Consider the following 24577-nt stretch of genomic DNA (forward strand, 5'->3'; position numbering starts at 1 on the left):
AGAAGCTAAAAAGTTGCTTATTATGGGTTGCAGTGACAATAGTAATCCTAGCACTGAGAGACACAGTGTACCTATTTCTGTTCAAAACCAACTTTTAACCTTTTAACAAGAACCATAATCTTCTGGTAATTTGTGAAAGTAGCAAACACAAAGAGGAGGAGAATAAGGATTATTATTATATTTATTATCAAGGATATTTTATTTTTAAAAAAATAAAATGGAGCTCTTCCTTTGGGTACCTTCATGTGTGTCTTATAAAAAGTGAGATTGTAGGCATCAGGGGTAATGGTACTGTTTTGTACCACGTAAGTAAAACCACACCAAGATGAATCTGCATTGTTGTTGTTGAAAAGGAATGACCCTGTGGACCCTCCTAGTTTTAAGTTGTAGACACTGTTGTAAAATAAGTGAATAGAGTAAGGGCAAGAATCTCGCCTGGAAAATTATTGTGCCTTTTAAGAGAATATCAAGTAGTCTAAGAGCCAATTCAAGTATTCATCCCAAATTGTGTAAATGAAAATACATAGAAAAAGGAGGGACTTATCTGATGGTCCAGTGGTTAAGACTGCATTCCCAGTGCATGGGGCCCAGGTTCAATTCCTGGTCAGGGAACTAGATCCTACATGCAACTAAGATTCTTCATGCACGTGGCAATGAAGATCCCTTAGTGCTGCAACTAAGACCCAGGACAGCCAAGTCAATTTTTTTTTTTAAAGTCCAAAGAGAAAGATTCCTGGGTTGGACTGATATGCCATATGACTTCAACTCTGAAAAGCCTGCTCTGAGAACTGGTGGTGAAAAGCTTGAGGTGCTATGATTGATTCTCCATGAATTCATGGCATATAAAGCATTTTAGGAAATGGCCAGAGCTCTCATCCAAAGGGATTCAGCATCATACAAAGGTAGATGAAAGCAAACAAACTGAGAGATTCTTTAAGAGATTAAAGAGAAATGAATGCAAAATGAATGCTATGCTGTTGAAGGGCAAAGCTAAACTTCTTAAACTCCAGTGTTACCAGAACCTACTGTAAGAAGCACTAAAAGTGGTAACAGGCAACCCAAACTGAGGGGGTATTAACTCGAGTGAGTTGAAAAACAAATTATAGATGACAGTCACACAAAGGAAATGAACAGACCTAAGAAACTGTACAAGCAGGTTGACTGTGTCTATGGCAGAGCTGTACCTTTGACTCCTCCCTGGACTCAGGGTTTTCGTTGACTGTGAAACAGATAGGAATGTGGTATTGTAAGCATCCCGGTGGGATGCTGAGTCCTCATTCCATGCCATTTATCAAAATGCTTTAACCAAGACCACAGAAGGAAGACTTAGAAGTGTGTAGATGAAACAGCCATCAAGAAACATTTGGATTGGTTGAGTTGAAGAAATAGAGGCAACTCTGCAGATACACAGGAAAATAACTTAGGAGGTAACTTAGGAAGGTGTGCTAACTAGAACAGTCATCCCTAATTCCAACCAGGAAAAGAACTTGAGGAAGATTCTGGATAAGTCTTTGAAATCATTAGCCTTAATATACATTAAAAAATAAACTAGATACTAGTTTACTTAAAACTAATACTAGTTTAAAAATAAATACTAATACTAGTTTAAAAATAAACTAGTATTAGTGAAGAAGTCAGCTGTAATACTGTGATTGATTGAACACTCTTTACATACTTCTGAAATACTCTCTGTAGTTCTGATCCTTAGCTCACAAAAATGATACTCTTAAGTGACTAGAAATAAGAGTAGGGTTATTTAGTCTGGAAGGGAGAAGAAATGTGAAAGAGGTGGACAGCCTATAATAACATGATATAGAGCAGAGGCTCTCAGATTTTTTTATCTGGGAAAGATAATTTTTGGCATCTGACTAAATTTATAAACTATTGCCATTTTATTCCTAAATTTCTTCTTTGTCTCAGAGCCAGTGGGATTTTACTTTAAACCTTCATACAGTCTCTAACCTACTATTGCTTTATTCCTGCTATGCTGAGTATGTGCTGTCAGTTCAGTAGGCTATCTTCAGCTAGAAGTTAGCGACAGAAGTGGAGCAAATGGCAGAGACTTTGGAGTCAGACAGACCTGGGTTTAAAATCTTACCTCCACTAGTGACTGACTTTAGGCAGGTTACTTCTTCAGTTCCTTGTTTTCTCTTCTCTAAGATAGGATGTTATCACATAAGATAGGCCTTTTATGAACATCAAACAAAATGCTGTTTGAAAAGTGCCAGGGCAATGCTTAACATATAATCAGTTTTCTTAATATTCACCCCACTTTTCCTGTTGAAATTCAGTAAGCATTTAATGGTAATAATATACTTGAAAGTACCTTGTCTCAGAAAACTCCCTTCAACTTCATATTCTTAACTATATACCCAAGAAAGTATTCTTTCTCTTTCTCCCTGGCAGAATCATAAGCACCGTTAGCAGTTCTGTATACTCTCTTTCTAAAGTAAAGAAAGGCCAGACCCAGAAAGAAATAACATGAAGAGTAATATCTGTATTGCTAGGAAAAAGTAGTTTTAACTGGTATGTTTCAGTCTTGGCTACCGTTTTCAGTCCTTGCAAATTGTTTATAGAGAATGGTAAGCAAATGACCCACCCCCAGCCCTTTTTTGAAGGTTAAGATAAGTAGTTTAAAAAATTTCCTAGGAAGCTATGAATGGTTTCCAGGAATTCTAATTACCCATCTCTTCCAGAAAACTGGTAAACAGTGGTTACATTGCTAGATCCCAGCAATTATCTTTACCACAGTTCTTATTCTGCCCCAGTGAAGGGTGCTTTCCTGGGATAAGTGATATTTCACCACTTGAGTACCTTTCATCTGAAGAGCTGCAAAATCAGTTACAAATATATTTAAAACACACCAATGCATCCATCATTCCATAGCTTATGTCACTAAAAATATGTTGAAGGAGTATGGTCATCTTGGTAATAAAGACTAAGGCAGACTGACATGGATTCTAACATATGAAAGTGGGCAAGTTTTTTTTTTTTTAACCTCTTTGAACCTTGGTTGTATAAAACAAATAGTAATAGTGATTTTTGTGGGGTTATTATAAAAATGAATGATTAATATTTGTAAGCCCAGAAAATTCTAGTTGTTTTCCCTATCCTTTCTTAAAATATTGTAAATTTTTTTAAAAAATTTAAACTAAGTAATACATATATACAATTTCAAAAATCAGATAAAGTACAAGTTTTATATATTAGTAACCTCTCCTATCAGGCTCACCTAATTGACTGATGCTTCTCTTGTCAACTTTTTCCCATCTGCCTTCCATCTTCCAAGGGTTTGTTGAAATTTCTTATTCCTTAAGAGTTCTTGGCTCCTGTGATGTTCTCTTCCCTATTATGAGGGGGTTACATTTCTTTCCTTTATTATTGTTAGGTTTCTCAGTGAGGTTGTGTGGAAGGGAGAGGGAAGCATATGCTGCATCTTCCTTGACTTAGAAGCTCCTCATCCCAATTATAGTTCAGAAAATGATTCTTTTATTAAAAATGTTACTGTATATTCAGCGCTAGGGAAATGGTGGTGCCTCTGCCTGTATGGAGCCTAGAGTCTGAAGGGGGACTCTAAACAGCTCCATACGTGCAGTGAGAGGGGTCTTAGAGGGTGCCACTGGGATTATGTGTTTTCCTTGGTTAAGTCAAGTGGTTGCAGAACTGGAAACAGAATAAGAGCTCATAAATTTATGACTGAGTACTCAAAATTCCTTTTCTTTGGCGTCCTCACTGCATAAACTTCTCTCCTACCACTGTAACTCATTGCTTCACAGCTTTCTTAATAGCTATACCTTCAGGAGGATGGGTGCTTGGTTCTGGTGGTTTGACTGGACTTTTTCTTTCTCAGGCTCCTGTCATGTTCTAGCCTCCCAGTGCTGGTTAGTAGCTGGACCACTTTGCTTTTATGTTTCTGTTTCCTACAGTTTATAAAGTTTGGGGGCCCATTTCATACTTGAAGTGTGTAATTTATTGTTTCTTTCTGGCTGTTCTGCTTCACCTCTTTAGGTCATTTGGCCTTGAACTCTCCACTGTCATAATTTTTAACACTGACCTAATGAGTTGGGAGAATTTCAGATCCAAGACTTGTGCTAAGAATTTGAATACAGCCAGGAGATTCAGGGAGCAGGTGAGGCTAAGCAGCTCCCCAGTCTCTTGACCAGCAGTTTCTTTGCGGTGATTAAGCAATGGGTCAGCTGAGGATTTTCACTTCCCTTCTCATGGGCCTTAAACTAAGACTACAGTTTCTGGAACTGTTCAAAACTGATGGGATCCCTCTGGTGGTGCTCTCTTTCAGGTGGTACCACTTCCATAGTGATATTTCTCTCCTTAAAATGTTCTTTTCCTGCTGATCATATTAATGAGTAAGTCTTCGTTGTTAGAGCTATAATTGTGATCATTGTTTCAAAGATAATTCCACAACCCCATGGTTTATGCTATTCACTGTCAGCTGGAAAATTTAAGTCTTACAGACATTTCAGGTGATTGCAAATAATCCTTAAATCACAGTCACAAAATCACTGTTACTATTATTTATTGCATACAACAGAAATTCAAAGAGATTTTTAAAAAACTTCCCCACATTCATATGCTAGGATCCATATTGGTCTGCCTTAACTTATTATTAACTTATTATTAACCCAAGTGTTCTCCTTCAGTATGCTTTTAGTGACATAAGCGTAAGGAATGATAAATGCTTTGGTGTGTTTCAAATGTAGCTGTAATGGAGTTGTAGCTCTTCAGTTGAAAGGTGCTCACACTTGGTATAATCTGAGGACTCTCTCCACTTCATCTTAAGAAAATGTCTGTCCCTGAGTGGTAGGCAGCATGGGATAGTTGAAATAGTCAGGCTGTGGAATCAGACTGACTGGGGAGTTTAAAACCTCCTGCCCCAGTTGCAAGCTCTGTGCTCCTGGCAAGCTAATCAACCTCTCACAACCTCTGTTTACCCAACTCTAATGTATGAATGATAGTATTTGTCTCTTAGTTTTGTTGTGAGGAGAAAGTGAAGTAATGTCAGTGAAATAGATGACACATGATAGATAACCAGTGGATATTTTTAAAACAACTGCATACCCTGACTTATCTATAAAGTTAGAAGCTAGCTAAGATGATCTCTAAGGTACATTCCAGCTCTAATAATTTTTTTAATTGGATTATAATTGCTTTACAATGTCAGCTCTAAAAATTTTTGATTCTTTGATTGTCTTTGTATAAAAATTGATAAAATGTGTATTTTAAAGATATCTGTCTAGTTATCTATATATTAATAAATAGATATATAACTGTAGAATCCTTCATTGTCATGAATTACTGCTTGCAAAATACCCTTTGCTGGACATGGGAGTGTAGAGAGCCAGTGGAGAGGGCGTTGTACCAGACGCTGCCGTAGTTCTCTTATCTAAGCTTGTTCCCTTATTTCAGTCATACCAGACTCTCCTGGAGCTTATGAAGCTGAGTCACCATCCCCACCTCCTCCTTCTCCTTCTCCTGAACCAGTGCTGAAGACTGAGCCGGAGCCTCCTCCTGTCAAGGTAAAACTTTACTGGGATGTGTCCTTTATCGCCCAAAGATGAAGCCACTCTGCTGCATTAGTTCTCTCCTCTGCGCTTCACATGTGGCAGTAGCTGGCTCGTGTCTCATCCTGCTCTCCTGTAGGTGGTACAGGATGGGCATTCCCTCTCTTCTCACAGGTGGGGCAAGTTTAGCCGTAGGGCATCATCTCAGGAATGTAGCCGAGGTCAATCCTGGGGGCTCTTTAGTGTTTCATGACTTCCAGTTTCAGAGCAGCTGTGCTGTCCAGCTTCTGTTGGCGTTGTGCACAGTTAAGTGTAGCAGAGTTTGTGAAAGAGTAGAACAAACAACTTATGCGTGTTTGTTGCTCTTCTAGAAAAGGGCTGCAGATGGGGGAATACAGTTTTCAGTAATCTTCAGCTGGGTCTTGTCTGCATCTTTGAGTATAAATAATGTTTATGATTATTCAGTTCAGTTCAGTCGCTCAGTCGTGTCCGACTCATTGCGACCCCATGAATTGCAGCACGCCAGGCCTCCCTGTCCATCACCAACTCCCAGAGTTCACTCAGACTCACATCCATCGAGTCAGTGATCGTCCCCTTCTCCTCCTGCCCCCAATCCCTCTCAGCATCAGAATCTTTTCCGATGAGTCACCTCATCGCATGAGGTGGCCAAAGTACTGGAGTTTCAGCTTTAGCATCATTCCTTCCAAAGAACACCCAGGACTGATCTCCTATAGAATGGACTGGTTGGATCTCCTTGCAGTCCATGGGACTCTCAAGAGTCTTCTCCAACACCACAGTTCAAAAGCATCAATTCTTCGGCGCTCAGCTTTCTTCACAGTCCAACTCTCACATCCATACATGACTATTGGAAAAACCATAGTCTTGACTAGATGGACCTTTGTCAGCAAAGTAATGTCTCTGCTTTTTAATATGCTGTCTAGGTTGGTCATAACTTTCCTTCCAAGCAGTAAGCGTCTTTTAATTTCATGGCTGCAGTCACCATCTGCAGTGATTTTGGAACCCAAAAAAATAAAGTCTGACACTGTTTCCACTGTTTCCCTATCTATTTCCCATGAAGTGATGGGACCGGATGCCATGATCTTCGTTTTCTGAATGTTGAGCTTTAGGCCATCTTTTTCACTCTCCTCTTTCACTTTCATCAAGAGGCTTTTGAGTTCCTCTTCACTTTCTGCCGTAAGGGTGGTTATTAGTTTTCCTTAATTCATTGACTGTCATTTAAATTTTGCACTAAATTCCTCATTAGCTTAAAAGAAAACGGAGTGAAAGACCAGTGGAGAGAAAAAGAAGTTGGTATAAGTAAAATCTTTTTGATACTAAGTTAGACAGTTGTAATGCTGCAGTGTCGAGGCTGAACTAGCAGGTATCCACAGCAAGGGTGGATGCCTTGGAGACCTGCAGTCTAGGGGGCTTCTCTGGGCGCTTCTAGTATCTGCTGTGGCCTTCCATTAAAGCCCTTATCACAGTGGTCTGTTTTCCTTGTCTCTCTCCTCCAACTAAGGCCATTGTCCTATTGGTCTTTTTAACCATGGTGCCTACTCTCTCCAACAAAAGTTTGTTGACTGAATGAACACAGTTCTTTGCTCAACATGCTGCTTCTCTTCTCACAATGAGGTATCAATAAGCATAACTTGTCTGTGGTTGAGCTGGTCCCCTAAAGGGAAATTTGTAGATGCCTTGTGTAACTTGTTATCCTCATAAAATATTGGAGGGTGATTGTTAAAAGATAAAAAAGTTTTTGTTATTCTTCTCTACAGCTTGACTGGTTAGTTTAACGTTGTATCCTCTGATCTTCCTGTGACCCTTTAGGGCTCCGATGGAGAAAACAAAAGAAAACGAAAACGTGTGCTGAAATCTAAAACCTTTACAGATGAGGAGGGCTGCATGGGTAAGAAAAAATTTTGGCTCCAGGGATAGAGTTATGACCGTAGAGAGCACCTTAATCCCTCACAGAGCAGGGTGCCTCATGCCCATGTGATGCTGGCTGCTTGGTTGTGGCCCACACTGAGTGGCTGAGTACGGGGAACGCTGCAACTACAGAGTACCTGCTTCCTGTTTGGTTGGTACACTCAAGATCTCGGATAAAAGTATTATCAAAGACTCTGAGAAACAGGTGGGGTTGTTTAGAACGTTTATTTTATACATTTGAACTGTGGAAAAGAGGCTCCTGCAGATGACACCCTGAAGAGAGTGTCAGGAGTCCTCTTCGTATTTTGTCCCATTTGTTCTTTAGAGGGGTATGACTTTCATATCACTTCCTGTGTGTTTCCTGTTTTGTAAGTCATGTTAGATAAAAGCATGTACCTTTTACAGAGATCTAGAGGGAAAATAGTATTCGGGCTTTGAGTCATCACTTGAGTCCCGATGAAATGTTCAAATCCTGGTACTACCTTTTGTGTTTGTGAAGACTTGTGGGTTTAGGCTCTTCAACCTGTTGTTAGTGAGATGGCCCTTAAGTGTCATTTCTTTTTTCCTGTGGCACCTGCCACACCTCAGCTCTTGTAGAGAAGTATTTTTTCCGTTTCTTGATTTTCCTTTTCTGGTTCACATTTTTGTCTTAAAAAGGTTTAATTGACTATGAAGAATCAACTTTTCCAAACAGTGTGGTTGTTAAAACTAGTGAAGACATCTCATCAATCTTGAGCCTCTCGGGTTCCCTACCTCACTCATCTGAAAAGGCCTCTGCCATTTTCGCTGTGCATATGCTTGGGGAGTAAAATTCCTTACACAGGAGATTTTTGTCTTTGCAGTGCCAACTTTCTCGTGAGCCTGTGAATTCTGGACTTTAGTCTTGTTTTATTTGTTTTTGCTTTCAGTCTTCTAGTCATGAATTTCAGGTCTCTTGGTTTGACTGTTAGTGGTAATTTATGTATTTACTATTGAATTTTTAAATTCATTTTCATTTTAAATTTGAGGACAGAAGCATCAGTGCTAGTTTTCTCCTCCTGCTACCCCAAAAGAAAAGCATCAAAAATACCTTTATGAGAGTTCATTGGGAATTTGTGGCTAAATACATATTGCTTTGTTCAAAACCCAGTTCTCAAGTTTTGGCCAGGTATGGGATGTGAACTTTTTTGTACTCCTGTCTCCAGACAGGACTATTAAGAGCCTTGGATGCAACAATGAAAACTGTGCTCACATAGCACATTTTTTTTTTGAAAAGTTTTTATTCCAAGCTCAGCTTAATGAATCTTGGCTCCTGTAACCAACAAAAGAGTTCTGCTTTCCTCTCTGTGCTCAGACTGTTCCAAATGTACCAACTCAGGGGGCTTGTCCTGTCCTGTGCTGGATAGCAGTTATTCTGTAGATTTAAAAAGCTGATCTTTCCCTTTCTGTAAGTTCACTGCAGGGACTGGGGAGTTGGGCCCCTGAGATATGTGTGGGGTAGACTTCTGGACAGGGTAGATTTATAAGAGCAAAACAGTTGAGTGGAAAAGAATTCTGTTACCCCCACAAACTGGGCCTTTTTTTTTTTTTTTTTTATGGCAGCCCAGAAAAGTGGCATGTTGTTCAGCTAAAATAAAGGTCCTGTATTTTTAAGTTGAAATCTCCTTTGTTCTGTAGTTTGAAGTAGCTACAGCTTTGAATATAGAAATGCTCCTTTTAGCTCTTAAGGGCTATACCAAGTGTTCTGCTTAAGAAATTCTGTTGATGCTGCCCTGACTGATTTTTAACTCCTTTAAGCAATGGATTGGATAGAATTGGCAATGAGACAGCCAGTGGTTAGTCATGAAATAATGAGCTAATTGATGCTGAAGTTTAATATTATAGACATGCCACCAGTTTAATACAGAATATAGCTTATGGAGGAGCAAGTTTTGTAGTAATTCTTGTCTTTTCTGTATGGCCTGATTTGAGATATTGAGTAAATAACAGCTCATAATTTTGTTCCAAAATCCAGTTATATAGTACTTTGGCATCAGAATGGGGATGATGTTCTGCAATCATAGTTGTTGCACTATAGGTCTACCATGGACGTTTTCTAAATAATCTGAGAGCAACATTTCTTACATTTTGCTGAGTATATACATTACTTGAAGATCTTGCCACATTTCAAATTCTGATTCAGTAGGCCCTGGGGGTAGGACTTGAGATTCTGAATTTCTGATAAGCTCATGGGAGATGCTAATGCCTCTGGTCTGGGAAGCCTTAAGGCCTCCAAGAATGCTCAGTATATATTTTAAACTTTCTAGTGTTTATTTAGCCTCCAAGTTGGCAGGAGTCAGCCAAAGTGAATTCTAGGCTCTTGAAAGTAATGATAAATCCTAGGAACTCTTGCGGGGTGGGGGCGGGAGGACAACCATTAATTATGCAGCCTTAATAAGAGTAGATGGATAAGGTGAAGGAATACTCCAACCTTGAGCCAGTTGATCTGCAGCATGGCCAATTGTGAGGGGAAATACAGCATTAAAGAGAGCTTGCCAGAGATTACTGGATGTATTTGTACTTTCTCTGAGGCAGCAGATGACCTTTTACAGGGAAGCAACGAACAGTGATTCTCAAGGTGTGGTCCCCAGACCAGCGGCATGTCAGCATCACCTGGGAACATGTTAGAAAGCAAATTCTCAGGTCTGCCCCAGACCTACTGAATCTAAAAACTCTGGAAATAAAGCCCAGCCATCCATGCTTAAACAAAACTTCAAGTAATTCTGATACACGTTAAAATTTAAGGTTAGGTAAGTGACAGACTAGGTATTAGAACACAGGTGTATTTGATGCCAAAGCCTATCCCTGGAGAACAGTTTGACTGACATATTTTATTTGAAAGAAATGATCAATAATTGAGAGCTTGAAACTATCACTGTTCCTTAATGGGAAAAAAATACCTTTCAGTTTGCTCATTTGAATATTTATTATGCATATTAGGTTACTCTCTTCCGCTAAGAAAAGGTGTTCTCCATTTCTCGTCATTTGCTGAGAAAGGGCTTAGATGATGTTGGTTGTGGAGCTGCTGATCTCTCTGAAGTCACAGGAGGGTGGCATTGTGCTGTTCCTTGTGGTAGCCGTGTACACTGCAGTAGCACTGAAGAACCTCGTGGGTTCCAGAACATCATTGTTGGAAGCCATTGTCTGTGCCTGTGCCCTGTGGGGCTTCCTTATAGTGACGCCTCACTCATGTAAATTTTTTTCAAGTTTCCTGTGGGAAGAATTCAGTGAATATTTTGGTAGGAGAAAAGGCAAACTATGCCCTTGGCCTATGAGGAGTAAAAGCACTGTTAACTTTCTCATTTTATCATCCTCTTTCCTTAAAACTATCAGGTTTGCCATCTGACTGAGTTTGCCTGAGATAGTATCTTCACGATGCAGGCCACTTCTAACTCTTGGGTCACTGAGAACCAAGAACTGAACAAGGGAGGGACTAACTAATCTCCAGTTCTCTGTACTTAGGACATGCGGACCCTCGGTGACACCAGGGCAGGGCTAGCCAGGAGGTACCATGGCAGTGAGCCTAGCTAGGCAGGACAGGGACTAGCGGGTGGAACGAGATTAAGAGCAGGAAAACCAGAGGTGGCGATGGCAGCACTGTGGGTCAGGAGGTGAGACTAAGAAGTCAGTGAGAGCGTGGAGGTAGAAGCAAGTGTTTGAGACCGGAAGCAGACGGTTCTGATGCAGAGTTCAGCCAGTTAGCTGGCACAGACCAAGGCCCAAATGCAGGATTTGGGCAGCCAAATGATATGGGCCCACTCAAAGTCATGGGACACAGCAGTGACAGAATAGGGGTAATGATGATTTTGAGCCACAGCTCGAGGCTGTGAGCTCAAGATACTGCCTCCTACCTGAGGTGGGATCTGATCTCCCAGCAGTATTAAGCTGTGGTGATCGGTGAGCACACCTCCCTCGGTCAGTGGGGCTGAGGGGATCAGGGTGAACCAGACAGCTTAGTCTCTCGAGAGAGCAGTGTTCTAAATGACCTAACCCACGCATATCCTGTTTTTCCCCTCGTTCCACCAGTGACTGAGAAAGTCTACGAGAGTGAATCCTGCACAGATAGTGAAGAAGAGCTTAAGATGAAGACTTCCTCTGTCCATAGGCCTCCTGCCATGGCTGTGAAAAAGGAACCCAAAGAGGAACGAAAGGGCCCAAAGAAGGGAACTGCTGCTATGGGCAAAGCCAACAGACAAGCGGCCATTACTGGCTTCTTCCAGAGAAAGTGAACTGCCATCTCTGTTAGGTCGGAGATGTGGTGTGGTCAAGGGACAAGCCCAGGACGCACAGACTCTCACTTACTGTGTAAGTTCATCCAGCGCCTCGCCTCGCCTGTGTCAAAAGACTGTTCTTCCACCCTGTAAGGTTTATATGGCTTCTGGTTTTCAACAAAAAAGAAATCACCTGGACGCAAGAGGCAAAAGAATATTTGAAAAGCTGTTACCTTCTAATGACATATTTTTAAGCACAATTTTGACCTGTCCAGGAGAAGATTTCACTGCAGAAATATATTGGAACAGGTTTCTGAATTATCACTGAAGCCACTAGTGGCTAATCCACTGTGGCCTACCCATCCTTCGCCCTTACCCATCCATGTATGGCTCAGGAAGTGATCCTCCTTGTTCTTTTGTATTCCGCGGACTTGTGCAGGTATTCTTTTATCCCTGAATTTTACTGGGTGTGTCTGTCATTCCCCCACCCTCCCTTCCCCACTACCACCCTTCTGTGTGAAGTATTTTCTGTAAGTCTTTTAAATCTTGGACTAAGGCTGAAACAAAAATCTGCCTGTACTCCTCTTTTCCTCCATTATAAAGTACACTGACACACCTGGCCACAGACCTGCATGTTACTTGTGTTCTAGCCCTTTCACAAAAGCTCTTACTCTTAGACCTTTACTCGCAATTAGTGGTTAGGGAAAAGCCTGAGGCAGAGCACAAATGGAAAGTAATGATGTATTCAACCCCACCAGGACTTACGTAGAGTCAGCACTGATGATATTAGAGGACTTGTCATGTTGCTGACTTAGGGTGTGCTGTTTATTGCTCTTTGTGATTTCTGTCTCCTCTCCACTCTCCCTTTCCCACTCTCAAGACCTAGAGAGGGAAGCCCACACAGTGAAATGAAGGCTAAAAAGAGAAGTCCCTTCTTACACACAGTGTGCAACAGTAAGTACAATTTCTCCTTTTCAGGCAACCTGAATGTTAGAAACAGCAGCTTTCCAGAAAGGTAATGAGGAAGAAGCAAAGCACCTTGGCTGCCAGTGTCGCTCCTCTGTGATGTTAACTCCCCACGTGCTTAAAAGTAGAGCTTCCCCAAGGAGAGCTGGAGAGAGCCAAGTCATTGGTACCTCTAAACATTTTCATTTTTTATTCGTGGAAAATAATTTATTCTGGTGAAAACTTGGAAGCACCTTCCTGTATGGCTGGACAGTGAGCTTGGGGGATGAGGTGGTGTGGTTGACCTTGCGCAGTGAGCTCCGAGGAGAGGAAAGGAACACAGGCTCAGCTGCTGGCCTGACTCATGACTAACAGAGGAGGGATGTCTGACTTGCCTCTTGCTCCATCCACCTTCGCCTGGTGTATGTCGTAAGTGATGCAGTCAGCCATCTACCGTTTAAGGTTAGGTTTGTGACTGACCTTGAATTAATAGGAGCTTCTTTAAGCAACTGTCACCCAGGCCCCTCCAGCCAGGCACCCCATGGACTTGATTAAAACCAGAGGTTTGGGAGATGAGTCCTGGCGATATGTCTACAACTTGAGAAGACAGAGGCTTTGTGAGCAAGCTGAGTAAAGGTTGATGTATTCCAAACCCCTTTCTTTTTAAAACGTAAAAGGACAGAGAGAAGGCTGGAAAGGCTGAACTTAAACCTTTACAAAAAAAATATCTGGAGAGAAATCCCTTTTAAATGGTTATTTTTGTCATTGCCTCTAGTCATTTTTCTAACTAGAAATGGAAAATTAAAAAAGCAACAATCTAATCGTTTTTTAAAAAATTACATTGGGATCTCTAATAAAATCACATTTCGAATTGGAAAACTCTGGTGCTGGTGGAGTTCTGTCTTTGCAAGGATAATGCAAATCCTGTGATCACTGTGCCCAGTACGCTGCCTACACTCTGAGCCGTCTGTAAGGCTTGGTAAGTAGTAAGTACTGGCTGTTTTTTTCTTTTTGTAAAAAAAAAAAAACAAACCTACCATGTTATTCACATGAGTTAAATAAATTTGAGAAGTTGTTTTAAAACAGTGCTTCAAACTGAATGTCTGATGAGTCTGTTATTTGACAGGACAGCAAGAGTGTATGCAATTATTCAAACTCTGAACAGGAAGAAGGCTGGTTTTCAGTTTATATTGTTAAAATAGCATACCCATAGTCTGAGATGGACAAGTTATTTGCTGTCTTCATCACTTTTCAGCCCTGTGGGAAATCTTAGTTTCAGCCAACTTCATTTTTTAGTTCCTTCAGAAGGAAATCTTGTCCTGATCCTGCACATTGTAGTCTGGCTTCACCACTTGCTGGCTGTATGACCATGGGCAGATTTCTAAACCTCAGGTTCTTTATCAAACTAGAGCTCAGACAAGTTACCATGGATTGTCAAGAGTGAAGTAATTTATACACGGAATAAATTCAGAACACGTAGGTGCTTTGCAAACGATGGCTTCCTTCCTGATGTCATAAATGATGCAATTAGCCACCAGCTTCCTGAAATGTTATCGAGGATATGACCCAGATGTTACACTCTTTCAAAATCATCATTCCGGCTGTAGATGTAGTCAAAGAGGGAAGGAAGATTGTTATAGTGTTTTATGCAAGGTTTTAGAAGGGTGTATTTTCCTACTGAGAGAAAGTAAGATTCACAAATGACTATCTTTACTATTCATGAAAACATTGTGCATCATGTCAGGCGTCTGTCGTGACCACTGGAATATAGAATCCTAGAAATTCTATAGAAATCCTAGTTTCTTCTACTAGTTGTCCTCAGGAACTAGTAGAAGAAACGAGGAAGCAAAATGAAATTGTAGCATCACATGGTGTGTGCAATCGTAAATGAGCACAGGGTCTTCTGAGAGCCCATGGGAGGGTGGGTGTTGGGGAAGTCTTCCCAAAAGAGAGAAAACTAAGCAGTTTTTCTGAAGGATGAGTAGGAGTCTACCGAGCAAAGATGAAAGGATTTTTCCAGGCAGAGGAACATGACTTTTAGGGGGAAAGGAACTGTTAGAACTTGGGATAGGGAGGAAAATACACCAAGAAGTGAAGTCGGGGTCTTGCTAAGGAATTTGGATTTTATTTGAAAACTGTGGGGGCCACCTGAAGAATTTTAAGAAGAAGAGGAACATTAGAAGTTGATTTTTATTTAAGCATGACAGCTGGCATTTTCTTTGATTTTGTGTGCCATATAGGGAGTGTTTCTGCTCATGCTCACACATTGTATCTTAGTTCTAGTGGTATTTAAAGTTCTAATGGAATTAAAAATGTCCTGGTTAAAGTAAGACTGCTTAATTCTGGCAGTCAGGATAGGCAGTTGCAGTATTTTCCCTTGTCTTCCTGCATCAACACAGCTTTCTCTAGCAGAAGTGATTTCAAGTTTTCAAAAAGTGATTTTAAAAAACTGGTAGTTCTCCTCTGACGTCTCAGTGATATGTGCCTCTGCTCATTTCCCTGAAAAACAGAGGACGAGTGGAACAGTTCTATTCCTTTTCTTTGTTTCTCTAAGAAGACATTAGTTATTATACAGGAGAGAGCTGAAGAGAAGGGCCATATAAGGAAATGAAATAGTTGCTCCAGGACCTGAGTAGGGTGAGTGCATAATAACATATTTGCCAGAAACGTACTCTGTGTCAAGACTCGTTTTGGTAAACTTGTCTCCTTTCATTGGTTCTGGGACCTCAGTATGCTGTCATGCAGCTTTTTACCACCATGAAACATTCTGGGGCTGCCTCGTTTTGTTGGGAAAAGGCAGTATTGCTTTCTGAATTATTACCCTGGCGGCTCTGTAAATCAGCCCATGTTGTCACCATGCCCTCTCTGAAGGGCACATTGTACCCAAATGACTGCATTTAGGATTGACTCTTGCCACTCCCTGCTGCTTGACACTTCTCACCACTTGTATCTGTGTCCAGTTTTTTTTCGTGTGTTCTTAAGTGTGGGCCACCCACAGATTGCCACCCAGGCTCTTGAGCCTGAGAAACTTGGGAAGGCTTCTGATCCAAACCCACCTTAACTCTAGAATTCCCCTTCATTTCAACCCCTAACTATCGTCTGGCTCCTCCACCACCTCTGCCCTTCTTTTTTCTCATTTGCTTTTTGCCAGACTTCTTGTTTTTTGAGGCTTCACTTTGGCTCCCCCCGCCTTTCTTTTTAACACTAAAAGTTCTTCACAGCTAGTCTTTTTTTCAGTCCTTTAGGCTTGCTTCCTCAAGGTTCTTATGTCTTCTACTGAACTGCTCTTGAAGAATGGGAAAAAATCACATTGTTCAGCATCTACCTTGGGTCATTCAAATCCAAAGGGTCAAGGAGTTGTTGAATACTAGTTATATTTAGTCCTAGATAAGGCACTTGAGGGATTGCAAGAGCTCAGAGGTTAGCATTTTGGAGTGGAGCACACGCACACTAAATAGCATTGTATAGCAGCTGAGATGGTGCTTAGGTGAGGGGCAAGAGGGACTTAATTCAGAAGAGAACCGGGATAATCATAATGGGCAAAATTTATAGTCCCATGTAAAGAATAACAAAGGATTTAAGACAAGAAACAGGCTAAGGGAGGTTCACCATTTTAGTGGATTTTTATCTAGCTATTTGAACATGACTATTTACATAATCACAGTGTAAGTAAACCATGATAAAGTGAATCCTTACTGGGGTTATTTCTGCCCTACCTTAAAAATGAGAATATTGACAAGATAGCAAACATGTGCCCAGGGTTATTCCAAAAGGCAGGATCTACATATATTGGATCAGTGTAAATTCAACTCAGTTTTGCACACACAATTTTGACATACTGGGGAAGCAGAGAGCTGTGATGGAAGAAACACAAGTTGGGAGGCAGTGGGCTCTGGATTCAAACCCTGTGCCAGGCACTGACATCAAGTGAGGTACTCATCTTCCAAGAACTTGTTTCTTCATCTTTATTTATTTTTTTGTTTGTTTCTTCATCTTTAGAATGAGCTATACCATCTACCCTAAAGGGCTGTTTTCAGGCTCTAATGAAATGATGCATGGGCAGTTAGTCCCTAGTATTTTGACATGCATGCTGTGCTAAGTCGCTTCAGTTGTGTCAGATTCTTTCCAAGGCTACGGAGTGTAGCCCGCCAGGCTCCTCTGTCCATGGGATTCTCCAGGCAAGAATACTGGATTGGGTTGCCATTTCCTTCTCTAGGGGACCTTCCTGACCCAGGAATCAAACCAGCGTCTCTTAGGTCTCCTGCATTGGCAGGCAGGTTCTTTACCACTGGCACCACCTGGGAAGCCCTGTTTTGACATATATTTAGCTAACACAAGGGCTTCCCTAGTGGCTCAGCTGGTAAAGAGTCTGCAATGAAAACCTGGGTTGGGAAGATCCCCTGGAGAAGGGAATGGCTCCCACTCCAGTATTCTGGAGAATTCCATGGACTGTATAATCCATGGGGTCGCAAAGAGTCGGACATGACTGAGCAACTTTCACTTCCACTTTAGCTAACACAAAACAGGATACCTACTGTGTGGCAGGTACTGTTCCAAGAATGTTGAATGTATTAGGTTTTTTTTTTAATTGAGGTATAGTTGATATATAATATTAAGTATACAATATAGTAATTCACAATTTTAAAAAGTTATAGTTTATAGTTATTATAAAATATTTACTATATTCCCTGTGTTGTAAATCCTTTCGGCTTATTTATTTTATATTAGTAGTCTGTACCTTTTAATCGCCTATTCCTATCTTGCCTCTTCCTCCCAGATATATTAATTCTTAATCCTTACAGCAACCCTAAGAGACAAGTACTTTTTTTTTTCTTTCTTTTATTCCCATTTTACACATGAGAAACTGAAACAGAAATAACACAACTTGTTCGAAATCACAGAGTCAGCAAGTGACAGGCAGGCTATCGGTTGTGACAATCTGGCTTCAATGCCTGCAGCCTTAACCCTATGCTGTACCGCTGTTGGCTCTATATTAGCTCACACTTCCATACTGCCTGATTATGAGTCATGTGCATTTTTACAAATGACAATACAGCTAGGTTGTTCAGATCCCAGGCTGTCAGATTTGAAGGCGATCTTACTGTTTATCCAACTCAACCACCCATCTTCTGCCTGAGTCTTCTCTACAGCATTCCTGCCAAGTGGTCTTGAATCCATAAACAAAGATTCAATTATGTTCAGTATACCATACTTACTAAATTACATAGTTAGACAAGTAAACTAATAACTGTTGGGAAGAATTTAAAGAGAAGCTAGAATAAAATTTTATGATTAATTTTTAGATCATCAGGAAATTCTTCTAAATAGAACATAGTTTGCTAAGTAATCCATTTAGTTGCTTTTAGTCTAAATCAAGAACACTATTTTTCCTTGGAAAAGATTGTCCAATTCTTGGCCTTGCCTTTAACTTAACCTCTGTAAGAAAATCAAGAAATTTGGCAATTTTTTGCCCTATTGAAGCCATATTGAGTTCACAGATAGTAAAGTGGCTTCAGGACACTTGTTAGCCTCTGATGGCTCTGGATTAGACCAAGGGAGTCTTCCCCAAACCAGGTTTTCCTAAAAGATATGTGATGATTACATAAACAGCATAATCTGGTATTGTGGGTTTTTTTTTTTTTTCCTTCTTTTTTTAGCCTCTCCTGGTATAGGAGGTACAAGAAGCAGAACCATTTTCCTGAAACCATGAAGCCTGATAGGAGAGTTTCCCTTGTCCCTGTTAAGTTATATTCCACCTTTTTGTGTTGCTTCACTTGACCTTATTTCAACCCTTGTGATAAACCTCAAGATTTTTCTCTCCCCTGTTTTGCAGAAAACAAGCCCAGGTCATTTATCAAGTATGCTTAACCCCCTCCCAGTAAGGAGGTGGACTAAGGCTAGAACCAAGGTCTTCATACTTCACATCATGTAACTTTTCCACTGTAGAGCAACTGCTAAGAAGAATGTGTTGGTCTTCTCATGAATGTGCCTTGAATGAATGCTTACCGATTTGCCCAGCAGTCACGGTGGCTGCTATGAAAGACAAAAGCACATGACAAGTTCTCTGCTTCCTGGAACTGAAAGTCATTGTAAAGGCCAAACATGTATGTTTTGTGCATCTCACAGACTTCTGTCAAAAGTTTACTATGTGCTAGATGCTGGGGATACAAAGATGAATTTCCTACCCTTGAGGAATTAGTGGAGGGAGAGACATAGACAAATAGTTAAAATGTGCTATAATGATAAAACACTAGTGCTTGCTGTCAGAGATGGCAATGGTACCCCACTCCAGTACTCTTGACTGGAAAATCCCATGGATGGAGGAGCCTGGTGGGCTGCAGTCCATGGGGTCGCTAAGAGTCGGACACGACTGGGCGACCTCACTTTCACTTTTCATTTTCATGCATTGGAGAAGGAAATGGCAACCCACTCCAGTATTCTTGCCTGGAGAATCCCAGGGACAGGGGAGCCTAGTGGGCTGCCATCCATGGGGTCACACAGAGTCGGACACGACTGAAGCGACTTAGCAGCAGCAGCAGTGCTTACTGTGGGCCAGAATTTGTGCTAGATCTATTTTCTTTAATCCTCACCACACTTTTCATCAACAAATAATACAGAGGCTCAGAGTTTAAATGATTTGGCCAGTAAGTGGCAGAGGTGAGATGCATTTGTTTTCAATAATAAATTTATAATGAAAAATTGGAGGAACTAGAATACTTGAGTGACTGCGATTAGCAGATCTGTATAGGAAGCTGACCCTGTCAGATGGATGTGTGGGCCAATGTGGAGGCTGGGACAAAAGGAGTAAAATGAATTACAACTTCCGAATTGTCAGATACAGATGACCTTACTGGTGGTTCAGGTCACTAAATCTTTTGGCTACAGTCCCTGCATCTGTCTTTATGTCAGGGGAACTACATGAGTGGACCATGCATTAGGCTGGAAGGCTACATCTCTCCAGCTGGCCCGGAGGAGGGCCGGAGTTTAAATTCTAGGCTTTCTGACTTGAAACCTATTTTCTTTCCATTGTGTCATGTCCTCCCTCCGCTGCGTAAAGGAAGGATGTGCCCACAGTCGGTGTGGGCCCAGAGAAGGGTTGTCTGTGACTGCCTTAGGGATTAAGGGTTCATGGGATGAAGTTCTTAAACTAAGAATAAAAGTTTGTCAACTGGGAAAGTGAAGGGCACCGCAGGTGAAAGGAACAGGACATATTACATAAGAGGCATAGACGTGAGAGAGCACAGAGCGTTAATGGAGCCGCAAAGGGCCAGATGTGGCTGAGAACACAGACACACGTGGTTCAGCGAGGGAAGGAATAGGGGGCTTTGAGACAAGTAGGCAGGGGCCACATCACAGAGGCTTGCTAAGTGGTCTAGACTTTACAGGCAGTAGAAAGCCATTGATAAATTGTAACATCTGAGATTCGTACATTAAAAAAAATCGCCTTTTGTAGCCTGAAGAGAGAATCACCAATCTGAAATAGGTCACAAATCAAAGCCAAACTGCACCTGTATCTTGAGATAGAACAACCAGATGAACATAATATGAAATTGGATTTAGTTCAGTTTTAGGCAAATTTCTGTGATCCCCTTGGAAACTCAGGACAGGAGAGGATTGGGGTGACTTCAAATGTGGCCTGGGTAGCCTTTTGCTGGGTCATCTCATGCTTGGAAATCCTCTGGCTTTTGCCTGAGCCATGGTCCTCGTTAAACCATGGAGATGGGATTGGTTCCACAGTTCCACTAAGGAACCATGTAGGCCATTCTCTGACGCACGAACACACACTCTGATTTAGACCTGGAACTGACTGTATCTCCCTGGAATTTTCTGGGCCAAAATGACCCACAGTCCCAGACTGGTCAACTAAACTCATCTCCTATGAATAATGAATAAATATGACAAGGTTGTATTTATTGTACACCTATTACACACCAGGTGCTTTCATATACTTTATCATTTACTCATAATTTTGTGAAGTGGAGATATCAGCCCAATTTTATGAATTAAGAAATGAAGAGAGGCTACCTGACTAGCCTTGGCAGAGTTGGGGTTTGAGGGGCAGACTGAGGATCCCATCACCATCCTCTCCTGAGTTCTTTCCCAGTGGCGTGGAACACAGTAAGCCATCTTTCATATTGTAATGAGGGTTCTCATCAGGTGCTCCCTGAACAGCCATTATGCTTGGGACTGGACAGTGATAGGCTTCTACTCTAGCAGTGGGGACTTTTGGCTGCAAACTCCTAGGTTTACCCTAAAATAAGGGACCAGCTATCCTGAAGCCTTTGCGTAAAGCCTCCACCCTTACTTAGAATTGTGTGTAACTCACAGCTTGAGTTGCATAACTTCTTAGCCAATGACACATTAGAAGCAGCCGAGCAGCTAGAAAGCGTCACTTTTTGCTTTCAAGCAAGTGGATGTCACTTCTTGGTTTTGTATTAATAGAAAGTACTTGGATTTTAGAGTTGAGACAGACTGGAGCTGAATGCCCATTCACTACCAGTGTGAATTTTCAGAAGTCACTGAACTTCCCTGAGCCTTGATTTGCTCATCTGTAAGATGAAGATAATATCAGTATCTACGAGCAGATGAGTATGAGGATGAGAGACCAGGAAGTGTCCAGTTCATAGTGTTTGGTCAGTAAATAATTATCATTATTTTCAAAGCAGTGCTTTGGACTTTAATCTTACCTGTGTGAGTAAAGTGAGTTGTCATCCTTCATTTGTTTCTTTTTCAACTAACCTTTGTTATAGACAACACATTGGCCTATCACATCTGATGCTCTGCCGAAGTGAGGAGGGAGTGTTTGAGTGGTCAGCCTTGCGATTCTGCTCACCTGTCCGATCCTTGAGCCACCAGCACCTGTCCCTCTCAGTGGGCTGACACATCCTTCTGCATATGTTCTGAACTCTTGTTTCAACCCCACTTCTACTTGCAACAGTTTAGAGGAAAGCCAGGGGTCTGAGTACACATTCTATTTCTCCAAAAACAGGCATCAGAGGGCTCTTTTATAAGTGAAAAGTAAACAGATCTTCGGCAGCAAAGAGGCCTCCTCCTGCCTCCCCCAGTGATGGGGGCTGGGGTGCTCATAGTCACGCCTGCAGTTTGAGCCCATCTGTTTTTTCTGTCCGCCTCCTGAGTACTGTCCCCTTGTGGTTTGCATCATTCCCAGAGATGAGCCAACTCCAACCTCCTCAATCCACTTGGTCAATAACTGTCTTATTTAAACACACTCCCTCTCTCTTTGGGCGCCAGATGTGAAGTTTCAAGGCAGGAGAGGCCAGGCTGGCTAATGCCGGGACACCTGCTTTAGCAGGCAAGCCAGTCAGCTGCTGCTTCTGATGATGTTGGCCCTTTTTCATGGACTTCATGAGGGTTTCACCCCACCAAGCACACACACAGGCAGCTGAAGGAGCCTCATAAATTATGGTTTTGTTTGTTTACTTAGAGCAGGCAGCGTGGTGTAGTGGAAAGAGCCTGCACTTGGAAGCAGAAAACATGGGTTTGAGTCCTTGCTGCTTATGGGATTTTGTCTTCAGAGCACCTCTTTCCTCACAGATATATAACACCTGAAATGATGATAAGTGCTATTTGTTTTTCTGCTTATCTCCTCCACCACAGTGTAGTCAGTCCTAGGAGGTCAGGGCCTACTTTGGCCATAGTTCCATCTCCAGCACCTAGGACAGTGCCTGGAACATAGTAGGGTCTTAGAGAAGATTTCTTGAATTAATGAATTTAAAACTACCTCTTCTACTCACTGGCCATGAGATCTGGGAAAAATCATTTTCTCTTCCTTGGGCCTTCATTCTGTCAGCTGTAAAATGAAGCCATTAGATCTCTATCCCTGATGCTCTAAGATAAGAGTTCATTCATTTAAAAAAGTTACTTTGGCATTTCCCTGGTGGTCCAGTTGCTAAGACTCCACACTCCCAAAGCATGGGGCCTGGGTTCCATCCCTGGTCAGGGAACTGGATCCCACATGCCAAAACTAAGAGTTTGCATATGCTGCAACTAAAGGTCCTACATGCTGTAACTAAAGAACCCAAACACGCCACAATGAAGACAGAAGATCCCATGTACTGCTACTAAGACTGGGTGCAGCCAAATATATATGTATATTTGAAGTTACCTTGTGTGTCTGGGATGGGCACTCTGCCAATCCCTGAAAATATACAGTCACAAATGAGTCAGAAACAGAACCTGCCCTCATAGAGTTTTGAAAGGGAGAGGCAACCAAATAAATTATGGCATGCACAGGTATTTAAGGACTGCTGTGATAAGCCCCGCAAAGGATCTGCAGAAGCCGCTGTGACAAGATATAACGGGCCTAACTATATTGGGGATCATCCAGGGTGCTATCCCAGCAAGAATGACATTTAAGCTCAGACTTTACAGATAAGTAAGAGTTGGCCAGGCAAAGCGGCTAAAGGATTTCAGTCACACGTGAAGGCCCTGGTGGGGGAATGTGGCTGGGGTGCAGTGATCGACAGGAAGATTGTACCCAAGCTGAGGCCAGAGAGGTAGGCTGAGCCAGACTGTTGAGAAGCCTGTGACTGTGGAAAGGACTGTGTCACTCTAAAGGCAAAGGGAAACCATGGAAGACAAGACCTGCCATTACAGAGAGAGCCCAAGTACAGTCAAAAGGGAAATCTGTACCCCTTCCTTACATCCGAGGATAGGTGGGCAGATAGCACCCCATTTTGCAGATAAGGAACCAGGCCTAGGGAGGCCAGGTGACTTATCAAGACCACTGGGCATGTCAGTGGCAGAACTTCATCTTTGACCTTTCAGTCCACTCCTCTCTCCATAGCTATAGGGACAGGAAACAGGAACAGCTATAGGAAGCACGCAACTCCCCAAGGCCTAGGAGGAAGCTGAAAGGTACCTCACATGGGGTCTGGTCATTCACTGACAGGGAGTACTCAGATGTGTGGCTGCTGCGTCTTAGAATGCGGTGTGGTTCCTGGAGATGTAAGCGGGGGGTCTGTGAAGCTGATAGAACCCTGTGGACTGAGGGCAAAAAAAGTACTAAGAAGGGACTCCCCTGGTGGTCCAGCAGTTAAGAATCTTCCTGCCAACGCAGGGCACACGAGTTTGATCCCTGGTCAGGGAAGATCCCATATGCTGTGGAGCAACTAAGCCTGTACTCCATAACTACTGAATCTGCATTCTAGAGCCCGTAAGTTGCAACTGCTGAGCCCACATGGTCCAACTCTGAAGCCTCCATACCTACAGCCCATGCTCTGCAACAAGAGAAGTCACTGTAGTGAAAAGACCTTGCACCACTAGGGAAAGCCCACAAGCAGCAATGAAGACCCAGCACAGTCATAAAGAAAGTACTGGGAAGGAAGGAAACTAGTAGAAGCTGAGTCTGTGGGGAGATCAGCATGAGTGACCACTGCCAGCAGACTTGAGAGAGTATCATCATGGGCTTGTTGGCTTCCCGAGTGGGGTTATGGGCCCAAGAGTCAGAGATCTTGGTGCTCACTACCCGCACTTGGCTGGTGGGAGAGGCCTGTGCTTTTGTCTCCTACAGGGCCCTGCACAGACTATGCTCTGGGTATGTTTCAGAGCCAAACTGACTTTTCAGCAATTTACTGTTGATTGAACAAATGTTTAATGTGGTGCTAGGGAGGGGAAATATTAAAGATCAGGATGACGTGGTTCATGCCTCCACAGAGTTTACAATCTAGTGAGGGTTGACTGTTGGTAAGAAGTATAATAATTACAATATTTAAGAGAAGGGCTATGAGAGAGAAGTACAGGACACCATGAAACTTCTCGATTAGAAGGGGCCTCAAGTCGAGATTTGGTGCATATGGTAAGGAGGCAGGGTAAATTTCATGAGGACAAGGACTATGTACACCCTTCTCACTGCTAGATCATAGCACCTGTTACATTATGCTCCACTTTGCTTAGCCACTCAGTCAGGTCCGACTCTTTGCAACCCTATGGACTCTA

General features: G+C 42.1%; 1 protein-coding gene across 2 annotated transcripts in view; it reads left to right on the forward strand.

The window, feature by feature from the left end:
• POLD3 (DNA polymerase delta 3, accessory subunit) overlaps nt 1-13714 on the forward strand; it is a 44474-nt gene extending 30760 nt beyond the window's left edge. The window contains exons 10-13 of one of the 2 annotated variants that reach the window (XR_001020892.5): nt 5425-5534; nt 7347-7425; nt 11490-12113; nt 12653-13714. Coding sequence is in view for 1 of the 2 variants with exons in the window: in XM_004016320.6 (XP_004016369.1) it covers nt 5425-5534; nt 7347-7425; nt 11490-11692 (392 nt within the window). In the remaining variant the exon portion in view is untranslated. Of the gene's footprint in view, nt 1-5424; nt 5535-7346; nt 7426-11489 lie in introns of both variants that reach the window. The other variant, XM_004016320.6, reaches the window with a different exon arrangement.
• The last annotated feature ends 10863 nt before the right edge of the window (nt 13715-24577 follow it).

Source organism: Ovis aries, chromosome 15 (genome assembly GCF_016772045.2).
Source record: "Ovis aries strain OAR_USU_Benz2616 breed Rambouillet chromosome 15, ARS-UI_Ramb_v3.0, whole genome shotgun sequence".
Lineage (NCBI taxonomy): Eukaryota > Metazoa > Chordata > Mammalia > Artiodactyla > Bovidae > Ovis > Ovis aries.